Consider the following 13066-nt stretch of genomic DNA (forward strand, 5'->3'; position numbering starts at 1 on the left):
TTGTTTTGGTGCTTATTTCAATCTATGCAAAGATTTTAAAAGTTTGCATACTTTATTCTCTTGACCAAGTAAAACGCACCCTTCAGGTTGAGTCATAAAAATTTCCTTCTCTAAATAACCATTCAAAAAGACAATTTTAACATCCATTTGGTGTATCACTAGCTTATGGATGACTATTAAGGCTAACAATACTTGAATAAAGGAAATCCTAGTCACAGGGGCAAAAGTGTCAAAAAAATTTATGTTGGGTTTGTGAGTAAAACCTTTTGCTAATAATATTGCCTTATACTTCTCTATAGATTCATTAGGGTGATACTTTTTCTTAAAGATCCACTTACAACCAATGAGTTTTGCTCCTTTAGAAAAATCTACTAAGGTTCAAGTATTATTTTTCTGAATTGATTCAATTTTAGTCCTAATGCCTTTATCCAACTATTTTGCATAAGGAACACTGATAACTTCTGTAAAGCTATTAGGATCATTATCAACAAGGTAAGTATAAAAATCATTACCAATGGAAGTTTCCTTCCTCTGTCTTTTACTTCTTCTTAAATCCTCACACAATGCATCACTATTATTATTATCAATAGGTTGAGACGTCTCACTAACCTTTAAGGGAAACACATGTTCAAAAAACTCAGCATCTTTCGTCTCCATTATAGAATTACTCTCAAATATATCACTTTTAAGAACCAAAAACCTATAATAGCACTATATTCAACATAGCCTAAGAACATGCAATCAGAGGTTTTAGAGCCTATTTTCCTTTTCTTAGGATCAAGTAACATTATCTTAGCTAGACACTCCACACTCTTAGATATTTAAGATTAGGTTGATAATGTCTCTATAACTCATAGGGAGTTTTACCAGTTTTCTTGTGAGGTATTCAATTTTGGAAAAAAAACACGCAGTAAGTAAGACTTTTCCCCAAAGGTTATCAGGTCCACTAGAACTAATAAACATGACATTCATCATTTCATTAAGAGTTCTATTTTTTCTCTCTTGCTACTCCATTAGACTCGGGTGAATATGTTGGGGTTACTTCATGGATAATATCTTCTCTAACACAAAAGTCATTAAACAATACATATTCACCACCTTTATCTGATATAATCCTCTTAATTTTCTTATTTAATTGATTTTTCACTTTTGCTTTATAGGTTATAAACAGATCAAAAGCTTCATCTTTATGTTTTATTAAATACACTTTAGTGTATCTTATATAATCATCTATAAAAGTTACAAAATAAATTTTACCGCCTCTAAACATGGTTTGTTTTAAATTAAGGTAGATCAATATGAATTAGCCCTAACAATTCCGTATGACAATCAATAGGATAACATGTTTAATTTTTTACTTTAGATTCTACACATATATTGCATTTACTACTATGTTTATCATGCATATTAATTAGTCCTAATCGTTGTAGTTTCATAACATATGAAGAATTCACATGTCATAATCTAGCATGCCACATATCATATGAATCATCAATATAAGCAGAAGAGAAAGATTCATTAATATTCTAAAATATGTTGAGTACAAAGAGACCTTGATCACAATATCCCTTCTAAAAAAACATTATTTTTTGTCATTACAATTTTTTCAAACTCAAAATGATACTTTAACCCCCATTTTTCCCAATAGTGCTACATAGATTAAATTAATAATGATTGATGACACCTGTAGCACATCACTCAAGGCCAAAGTCTTTCCACATGTGAGCTTCTGAAGAACTCTCCTTTTTCCCAGAATAGGAGTGTCTTGGAATCACTGGGGTAGACGTGTTATTTTCCATCCTTTACACTAGTGTAAAAGGTAAAGACACTTTTGTTTGCATAAATATGCCTGGTAGCACCAAAGTCTACCACCCACTTACTCACATTGGTAATCAGATTTACTTGAGAAACGATCACAACAATAATGTCATCTCTTGCAGCTATATTTACCCTAAGAGGATTATCGTTCCTTGTTTTGCGCTTGCACTGTGGTGCATGATGGCTCATCTTTCCACATACAAAGCAATTTCCTTTCTTCTTAAAGGTGGGGTTAAATCTGTTTGATGGGATTTTTGAAAATTATTTTTCATATTGTGACCAGGTTTGTGTTCGTATCTTTTTAGAGTCAGTTTGTCTTCTATTATATTTGTTTTTGCAAACAAAGCTTTGGCCATTGCAACAACACACTCTTTCCTGTTGGTATCTTTAATAATTATGTGTGTGATAAGCTCCAAAAGTGACATCTGCTTATGTCTGTGTTTCAGTTGTTGCTTGTAATCAGTCCAAGATGGCGGTAATTTCTTGATCAGAAGTTGTGAAATCATTTGGCAAAAGAACGTTCTCTGCTTTGATATCTTCAAGCAACTTGTAGTACTCACTGATTTGAGACTTTATGTCATTGTCCTCAATAATTTCCCAACGATAGCAATTTCTTATAAGGAATCTTTGTCTAACAACATCTTTAGTAATGTATTTGAGAATCAACGAATCCCACATGTCTTTTACCTCTTAATAGGAACAGTCTACATTGAACAAATTTTCAAAGAGTGAACTAAGTAAAGTATGTCAACATACCTTGTTTGCATGAACCCAATCTTCAACTTGTTTTGAATTTAGAGGGAGACTGGAGTCAATTTTTGGAGATAAAAGAACAAAGGTGACTCTATACATGTCTAAAAGGGTTGACACACGTTCTTACCAGTGCCAAAAATTATGACAAGAGAAGACTTCAATTTTTTATATATTTGGAAAAGGTTTCACGAAGATCGTCTTAGTTCCAGAAACAATATTATGATCATCTAGGTCTGAGTTGTTGTTGTTGTCAGTCATAAGTCCATAAGGTTGTTGTAGAAAAGCTGACAAAAGATAATAAAAACCATGAACTAAGATTTTTTTAGGCGTGTATATCTTGGTCCTTAAGGACTTATCCGTGGTGTATTGCAAAAGCCCCACAAGATATAATAAGAACTTCCTAGAAATTTCTGAGGATATCAAAACTAACAAGGAACTATAAAGAGAGTAAAAGAATAAACCCAAGATTTTCTAAGAAGGAAAGGGAAAATGGATAAAATGAGAGAATGAGAGAATGAAAGAGTTGTTTTTGGTGTGTTTCTTGGAGTGAATGAAGTGCTTTATTTATAGAGCTAGAAGGAATCATGGTGCCCCATATTCAAGGAAGAGCACAACAATTTGCTTAATCTCGAGCCTTGCAGAAAGAGAATAACCTTTAGTCCCGAGCATTGCGGGAAGAGAAACAACCTTTAATCTTGAGCCTTGCAAGAAGAGAAATTTGGGAATGAGACTTGTGAAGAAACGAAAAATTGTGCCAACGTTTAGAAACCAAGATACTTTTGCCATATTATATTAAATTTCTATGATAGTTACTACCCCTCATGAACCATATATGCAACAAGCTTTAAGAATTCTACATTGTTTGAAAAATGCCTCTAGTTTGGGTATCTTATATTAATCCAAAATTGATATTAAAATTCAAGCCTATTCATATTCTAATTGGCTACCCGTGCCACTACTTGATGCGGCTTCTGTATCTTGGCTCATATTTGATTTCTTGTAAATCTAAGAAACAAATTACTATATTAAAGTCTTCATCAAAAGCTAAACATCGTGCTTTGTCCTTCCTCACTTGTGGTTTTAATACATTTTTTTATATTTTCATCTCTTCATTCCCATACCTTATACAACATTTTTTGATAACAACTATGCTATTCAAATAGCTAAAAATCTCACTTTCCATAAGAGAAGTAAACAAGTTTAGATTGATTGACATCTTATCCAACATAAGCTTTTGGATGGTCTCATACATCATCTTCGTATTCCTTTAGCATGACTAGCTGATGTCTTCACCAAATCCCTTTGTCTTGCTCTTTTCCATGATGTTATTTCCAAGCTTGGTCTTCATAATCCTTACCCCAACTGGAAAGGGTTGATAAAGATAGTATATCTCTTCTTTTGTTTTGATAATGTATTAATAGATTCTATTAAATTTGTTTTCCATTTTTTGTTTGTTTACCTTTCTATACAATGCTTGAATATGTATATGTATATTTAAGCTGCTTTTTGTAATTAGTAACAAGTATTCGAATGTATGAATGATACTTTATTTTCCTCATTTCTCTCTTTTCCAATATACTCACAAATAAAAATTTATAATTATTTCAAAGATGGAACAGAGATGTCAAAGTAGGTTGAAATGAGTTAATTTAATTTACTATGTAGAAGTGAACTCAACTTATTTATTATTTTTTATTATATAGGTTGATAATATGATTTTGAAATAATGTAATGTTGTAAAAATTATTTGAATAATTTGAATATTTAATTTATTTGTTTGTTAAATTATTAATTGACACTTTATTTTTTAACTTTTATCTTTATAATAAAGTTTGGTAAAATAGGTGAACACTATAATTATATTATTATAAAAAGATGAATTGAGTGAATATGTTTTAATTGTATTACAATAAATATATAAAATGAATTGGTATGAAGTAAGTCAATCCACCAATATTCATGAAAAAAAGATTACACCATTTTTTACTTATCAAAAAGTATGTTGAGTTAACTTATTCTTAACTCAACTCACTATGAGTTAACTGTGTGAATTGGATTAACTCACTTTGTTTGACTAACACAAGATGAATATAAAATTCGTTTTAGTCCTATTTTTGTGTTAGTCATATTAAAACATTAATTAGATAATTCCTTCACTTAAAATTAAGAAAATTAATTTTAAGTAATAATATAATTTTATAATATTGAATTAGTAAAATAAAGTTTATATTTTATAATTTATTCATATTTTTAGTTGATTTGATTTAAAAAAACAAAAAATAACTTATTAAATTTTAAAATAAAAATAAGTGTAAGAATACAAAATAAACATATTGAATAATTTAGAAAAAAAAAAGTTGTTTAACATAAAGAGAGAAAATAATTTTATTCTACTTAATAATTTAATCTCAATATTCATTTTTATTATTCACTTTAATCCTTATATCTATTTTTATTGAGCAATTAACCTTTAATATTTCTTAATTTTTTTAGGCCATGTTCACTTCCAGGTGATTTCCAGTTCACAAACGTTAGCGAGCGATTGATTAAAAAAAAAGTGTGTTCACTTGCGATGCATTGCGAGCGAGGAATTGAAGGTAAAAGCGGGATTTTTGTACTGTAGGTCACTCGCATATTTGCAAAGATATGGAGGAATGAAGGATGTATTCTCTAAAATGCCCCTTTTCATTTGAAATAATTCCCACATGCCATTAACCATAAAATATAAGAACCCACCTCCTTGCACTGCAAACTTTCACTGTGCATTCACGAGTGAAAGCTACGGCCACTGAAGAACAGTGAAGAACAGTGAAGATTCCTGAGCTTCTTCTGAATCGTTGCTTGATTTAGCCATGGTCACGTTGCACACACAGAAAAGATTCCTTCCTGCACCATTGACAATACACTACACTAAGACATGTACAGAAGTTTTTTGACCGAAGATGTATCAATATGGTGTATTTGGTTGTTGTGTTGGTTCATCGAGAAGAAGAAGAACATTTTCTTGTGTGCATGTGTTGAGTGCGGAAGAGAAGAAGGAAGAGAAAGGTGGCTGGAATAGGTGTGAAGAAGAGAAAGGTCAGTTGAGGTGAGGTTCCATACCACTATTTTCTTCTTTGTATGGTATGTTTGTGTAATATTTGCAGGGTTAGTGGTAGATGAAGAAACTGAGGTTGGTGGATCATACGCTGTCATGAAGAAGAAGATGATGCAAGTGTATTCGGTTAAAGGAGGAAGATGAAAAAGCTTTGATGGAAGATGAAGAAAGGAGTGATTGCAAGCGTATTGGGTGGCGACGACGAAGGGTGGTCTGTTTTGAAGGGAAGGAAATGGTTGGCATGTGGCTGAAGACGAAGAAGGAAGCTCAGGTGCCGTATTTGGTTACACAAAGTTCATGTATCCAGTTATGCAGAAGCACGTATCCGGTTACTTCTTCTTCTTGTGTGAAACTGGGTGCTGTATCTGGTTAACTACGAGTAGTATCCGGTTACTTCTTCTTCTTCGCATGAGCTGCTTCACGTCTTCTTCGACCCTCGCATGAAGCATGAGCTACATGAGCTGATTCACGTCTTCTTCGACCCTCGCATGAAGCATGTGCTGCATGAGCTGCTTCACGTGATGGATGCCGCTGTTTGCAGCTCCTGCTTGAAGAATCCTGCGTTGCTGCCACCATGGGCCGTGAAGAATGTTTGAGCTGTTGTTGCCCGTGGGTGTGCGTTAAGATGTTGCAACATGAAGGCCACACCTTTTTTTTCCTCTTAAGTTGGATGTGTTCTGCTTTTTCCTGCTAGGTTGAACGTCTACAGCTGGACTTGCATGAAGGTGACAAAGGTGGACGATGGTGGAGGGGGAGGATGGAGACTGGGTGGGATGCAGAGTGTGTCGATGGTGACGAACCTGACAATGCACCACCATGCTGCAGCCTAACCTAACCCTGTGTTTTGTTTGTGTTGCAGATGAAAGAGTTGTGAAGGAATTTATTTTTTGTTTGATTTGCTAGAAAGAATTTTATTAGAAATAATATATAATTTTATTTATTTTAACAATTTTATTTATTAACATTTAATAACATTAAATTATTTTTAATAATTTACGTCCATGTAATTAAACGACAATAAAATAAAAAATAAAAAGCATGCTTATAATCATTAATAATATTAATGATAGTAATTAATAATATTAATAATAATAACTAATAATAATAATAATTAATAATATTAATGATNTATTATTATTATTATTTCAATTTACTAAATTATCATTTTTTTATATTTTAAAAATTAATTTTTATTTTTTTTCTCCTTATAAACATTTTTACAATTAAATATAACATTAACAATTATTATTTTATATTATTTTAATATCTAAGGACATTTTGATAATCTTCAATTTTTATCAATTAAACATTTTTTAAAACTGTCATATCAATCAATCTAATTCTCAAAAACTTCACTCAAATTCACTCTCAATTACCTTCAAATTCACTCAAATAAAAAAAAACCCAAATAATCACACCCTTAATGTTCATAATTCGGATTCCTAGCAGTACGTGGATGGACAAATGAAACCCCTTTATTTTTTCTAATAATAGAAATTAATGATCATCTAATCCAAAAGATGCAATAATGGATAAACAAAGTCCAACTTTCTCCGAATGATTAATAACTGTCATGGTGTTTTTGGAAGCAAATCATTATCAACTTCGAATTCAAGGATTCCTTTCTTCCAAATCCTTAAACCTTTTATCAAACAAACAAAATTATGATGTGTATCCACCTAAATCAGTAATACAACCTAATCCCTTCACTATATATTAAAATGTTTTTTATTTTTTTAAATTATGATATTTGCATTTTGCTCTCTTAATTTTTAATTTTACAATTTATTAAAATTGGTTTTCTGCAAATTTGGCTTACTTAAAATCCTTAAATCCATATCTGTACTGAAAATTACTAGTTAATTTTTTTAAACTGTGATGCCTCTCAAAATTCTCTAATAAAAAGCATAAAAAATTCTCCTAAGATATCTTATAAAATATTCCATTTTTATTCAATTTGATTAAATTTATCCAACGGTTTTCATTTATTTATATTCTAATTTCAAACATAAACTGAAAAACATGGATATAAAATGATAATACCAGGGTTCATTAGTTGTTTTATTTTAGATTGAAAGCTTAATTAACTCAAGAAGATTAAATAAGCCATAAATAATACACAATCCACATTAAAGTAAAAAAAGGTACAATTAAACCTATTTATAGTATTTATTATAGGTAGGACAATTTGTCAAAATATGTATGCATTTCCTAAAAGATTTTTTAAAATTATCTTATGCATCAATTATTATTACTTTTTTTTGTCAAAATATCTCTTAAAACTTGAGACAACAAGTCTCAATAATTTTAGGAAAATTTTATTAGAACTAACTGAATCAACAAACATTTTGAATGTGTGTGAATTAGTTGAAAGTCTTGATTTGAAAAGTGAAAGTATACGTGGATAGTTATTAAGTATAAAGGAGAAGTAGAAGTAGTTATTATTATTATTGTAAATAAAAGATAATCATGTGACATCTTGTGAAGGTGGCATTAACGTTATTTGATGTTTGGATTAGAAGTTATTAATTCATTAATTAATTAATTAATAAAGCAGAGTGGCATGAGTTGTAATTAATGGAAACATGGAGGTAAGAAAGAGAGGTAGAGTAGATTCATAAAGTGAAGAGAGAGAAAAGAATGGCCGTTTGAAGTTTGAACTTTAAACATTGAGAGCATCAAAACAAAACCAAATTGAATGCAACCCAACAAAACCCATTAACTCCAATTCAGTGTTTCATTCATACTCAAATTTTTGAAAAGCTCTCACATCTCCAAGGCAAGAGAGAGAGAGAGAGAATGACCGGAGTGGTCATGGTTACCAAGGGTGGTAGATGCGGCGGAGGTGGGAAGCGGTCGAGGGCGGCGCGAACCGCTGAGGAAGAAGAAGAGCAGCAGAACCAGCTCTCTCTCGTGGCGTTTCTCTTGGCGGCCATCAGAAAATCGATGGTTTCGTGCAGGGTGGACCCACCGGACGATGTAATCTCCACCGTCCATAACATGGAGATCGGATGGCCTACCAACGTTCAGCACATCACTCATGTCACCTTCGACCGCTTCAATGGTTTCCTCGGTCTTCCTTACGAGTTCCAAGTTGAGATCCCTGCTAGGGTCCCCAGTGCTAGGTAACCCACTACCATTTCTTCTCTTTCTAAATGGAGACTATTTTTTTTTTTTTAGATTTCAAATGGGTTTTGTTTGAAATGCAATCAAGTTTTTTTTTTTTTTTTTTTTTTTTTTTTTTTTTTTTTTTTTTTTGGGCTTGGAAGAGCTTTTGGTGTGTATATGTGGAAGACGGAAAGGGTTAGACTTTCATTAAGGGTGGTGAAGAATGTGGCCAGAACTTCTTCATGCGTCTATGCTAGTTCGTTAACATAAGAATGTTTCAAACTAGTGCACTGGGGTTGTTCATTATTCGTTTAACTTTGGTCCTGATCCTGTAGAGTCTTGTTCTTGTATAAATTGTTGCAAATGGGGAACTTCTCATTGTTTGGGATTTGGGGAACATGTTGGTTAAATGCTTCGTTGGGCACATGTTAGGACATGGAATTCCTTGTACAAGTTCCTGGTTAGCCACGGAATGAACTGCTCAATCTTGTTTAGAGTTTTTTATTTTTCTAATATGTTGCTATTTCATTTTTCAGAAGTTATAGTCCAGCCTTGATTTCTTACCCTAATTCTTCGCTGAACCCAATTTAGCAGGGTTTTTTTTTTTTTTTTTTGTCTTTTCCTATGTTTGTAGCATCATTTTAACGTGCGATTTCTTGTCACCAATTCTTGCAGTGTAAGTGTGTTTGGCGTCTCAGCAGAATCTATGCAGTGTTCTTATGATTCTAAAGGAAACAGTGTCCCCACTATTCTCCTGCTAATGCAGGACCGGCTATACTCACAGAGAGGCTTAAAGGTACTGCCTGTATGATGTGTTTTATCTTTTGTAACAGCAAGCTCTTGCAAAAAGTGAGTTTCAGATTAACTTTCTTTTTGTTTTTTCTTTCCAGGCTGAGGGTATATTTCGCATAAACCCAGAAAATAGTCAAGAGGAGCATGTGAGGGACCAGTTGAATAGGGGCATTGTGCCGGATGACATTGATGTGCACTGCTTGGCGGGACTAATTAAAGCCTGGTTCCGAGAGCTACCTTCAGGAGTGCTAGATGGACTTTCCCCTGAGCAAGTTCTTCAATGCAACACAGAAGAAGAATCTGTTGATCTTGTGAAGCAGCTAAAGCCAACTGAGTCTGCCTTACTCAGCTGGGCCATTGATCTCATGGCCGATGTTGTAGAAGAGGAGGAATTTAACAAAATGAATGCAAGAAATATTGCAATGGTTTTTGCTCCAAACATGACTCAGGTATGCTCACATACTCATTGTCTATATGTATCTAATTTGTTGTTTTCTTGTTTTTGTTTTTTGTAAAATGCTGTTTGAAAGAAGAAGAAATATGTTATGTAGAGTAGTTTATTGAACTTTTATTTCTGGGCTAAAGTGTAACACAAAATCCAAGTTCTAAAATCAAACTATATTTACCATGTTCCTTAAGCATGTGGTGTAAGGTTGTCTGTTTGTGTGAAAGAATATTTTTCGAAAGGGATCAACCCCTTAAGTAGATCTCTTGAATAGTACCCCGTGGCACCAAAAAAACATATAAACATAATAATGTTTAAACATTACATAAATTCTTAAAAATCAAATCATTCATTTTCAAACTGCAGATATTTAGGAATATTTTCAATAGTTTTTAATCCTAGGTTATACATATATATTCTTAAACAAAATTATCTATCATTTTTGTCTTAATTCACACGAGAAAACTTTAGGTTTCATTAGCATAACAAGCTGCCATTTTTTTGCTAACAGTAGATTATTTTACCTCTTGCACATTAGAACTAAACGGTCTGTTTTTAATCAATCTTTGTTTTCTGGACAGATGTCCGATCCTCTAACTGCCCTGATGCATGCGGTTCAAGTGATGAACTTACTCAAGACACTCATCATGAAGACACTTCGAGAACGTGAAGAAACAACACCAGGTGGGTATTCTCCCATGTCTTTTCATTCATCGGGTCGCCACTCAGAGGATGAATACGACAGTCAGCGAGAAATGGACACTAGCGGTGAATTGAGAGGCGCCAAATCAGATTATGATGCTCACTATGGCCAAAGCAGCGAAGGGGAGGCTGAATCTTTAAGCGAAATAGAGGAGTGCTTCTTGAAGCAGTTGGATGAGAACACAAAGGGATTCTCACAAGAACCTGATGGTAATTTGGAAAAGTATGTTAGCACCATAAGTTACTCTGCCTATAGCATGGAACCTTCTATATCTGTTACTGATAACAAAGCTGGGAATTCCTGTTTGAGGACAACACTGACCTCAAGTGTTGACACAAGTAGTTCATCAATAGGATGCACAAGTACCAAAGATGTGGAGATAGTCGATAAGTATGCTGATTCTATTTCACCTGTAACACTCCTTGCTTCTAGCTAAGAACTGGTTTTCTTTTTTACGAGATTTTTAGTACCATGTTTTCCTGATTTTGTCTTTACAAGCAGCAGGTTTGCTTGTGTAAATCAATAGATGGAGTAGGAACCCCTTTCTTGTTGTGTATTATGGACAGGTTATGTTCAGTTTAGGGCTGAATTTTACCTGATTCTGTATGTTCTTGTAATAGACAATTCTAACCATGCAAAATGGATGGAACAACAGGCTAAGGTGTAGCCAAGGGCTTCAAATTTCTGCTAAGTGAATTCCTGCAGACATGAATGCTTGTGGTATGATCAAAACTTCATGGATTCCCGATTATACGTTGAATACCTATCACATAGTACTGCTACAATGTTAAAAAGTTTGTCTGGCTATCAAAGTGGCCATCATTACAAAATCAATTCGAGAAGAAGGCCAACTCTTACTTTGTAACACACAAAAGTAAATCTACCTTCACCATATACTCCTGAAGATGTTTTAAGGTTTCATTATCTTTAATATTTGATTCAATTGCACCTTTTTGTCCTTAACCCGTTTTTTTCGTGAAATTTTACTCTAATATCTATTTCTAGCACGTTTGGTTATAAGTTGTAGCTTTCATACATTATTGATTCATTAATACTACTCTAAATCATAAGGATTTTAAAATCTATGATTCTCAAATAAATTAGGATAGTTAGAGAGACATACCTTAATTCATGAAAATAAGTTCTTCAAGCCTTTTTTTTTCAATTTATCTCTTTACCTTTTTTTTTTGTTTGAAAAATATATCTTAACATATATAATTTTTATAGACATTATCTTTTTTTTATTTTTTATTTTAAAAAAATATATAAAAATTTATTTTTTTAAAACTATTTTATCTTTATTATTAGATGTAAAGAAAACACGATAGATTGACCTACAAAAATCTTACCCACTTAACGTACCAGGTCATGTCTAAATTTAAAATTGAGGAATCAATTTTTTTTCTGCTGACGTGGCATTTGGTGAAATGCTGGAATTGGGAATGGGTTAAGGGCGCGTGATTCATTTTTGAAATAAAAAACCTAGTTTTCCTTCCCAGCTTTGTGGCTCTAACGAAAGCGAAGCCGCTCAAAAGCTTCCCACTTCTCTCCTCGGTGGCCTTGCCGGAGTCCTTACGAAGCCCTGTTTTGGTATTCCGAATACTATCGAAACTTCGGTGGTCTGTGTCGTCGTTCCCTCTCTTGCTTTCGTTGTTGGAAGTTGTGTTGGTAAGATTTTTTGAACTTTTTGTATTAATCGTATCATTGACTGTTGTGGTCTGCTTTACTATGTTTATGTATTAACTTCACTCCTGCAAGTTATTCGTTTTTAGGGTTTTTGTCATTATGGATTTGTGTTTGTTTTGTGTCCGTGATGTTGATTTTTTTGTAGGTGATGGTACCTTTACCGTTGTTTCAGTTTGAACTTGTCGGGTTTAGTGTAACCAGGTTTTCCTTTGGGGTTAACGTCAGGCAAGTTTTTGATTGCAGAACAGGTGTTGTGTTTATGTGGATACGTGGTTAGTGGGTTGTGTATACGTGCTTTCCTGGTTTGTAATTTAGTAAGCCAATTAACGTCAATGTCATATTATATATGAGTTATGTTTCTTTCAAAAAAAATTTTCCGGTTGGTTTATTGGTTGTTTAAGTCCGTCATGGTTGAAAGAACACAGTTTGTATTTTGGTTTATGTGTGATGAGGCAAAGTGAGCATTCTTTTCATGAACAAGCGTCATTTGATTATCACTAAGTGCATTTTTTTTAATGAATAGACAATGTTAATTTGTTGTTCTTTCAAGACAAGAATAATAAGTAAAGGTGGAGATTTGTGATGGCACTACGGTATGTCTGGTTTTGTGACACACACACACATATATATATATATATATATATATATATATATATATATATAT

At 32.9% G+C, this 13066-nt stretch overlaps 1 protein-coding gene across 1 annotated transcript; it reads left to right on the forward strand.

Annotated features, from left to right (window-relative positions):
* The first annotated feature begins 8317 nt into the window (after positions 1-8317).
* LOC106770819 (rho GTPase-activating protein 2) lies at positions 8318-11420 on the forward strand. Its single transcript, XM_014656631.2, has 4 exons — positions 8318-8793; positions 9452-9572; positions 9667-10017; positions 10595-11420. The coding sequence occupies exons 1-4, from the start codon at positions 8468-8470 to the stop codon at positions 11150-11152; spliced, it is 1356 nt and encodes a 451-aa protein (XP_014512117.1). The 5' UTR covers positions 8318-8467; the 3' UTR covers positions 11153-11420.
* The last annotated feature ends 1646 nt before the right edge of the window (positions 11421-13066 follow it).

The sequence above is a fragment of the Vigna radiata genome, chromosome 8 (genome assembly GCF_000741045.1).
Source record: "Vigna radiata var. radiata cultivar VC1973A chromosome 8, Vradiata_ver6, whole genome shotgun sequence".
NCBI classification, from domain to species: Eukaryota; Viridiplantae; Streptophyta; class Magnoliopsida; order Fabales; family Fabaceae; genus Vigna; species Vigna radiata.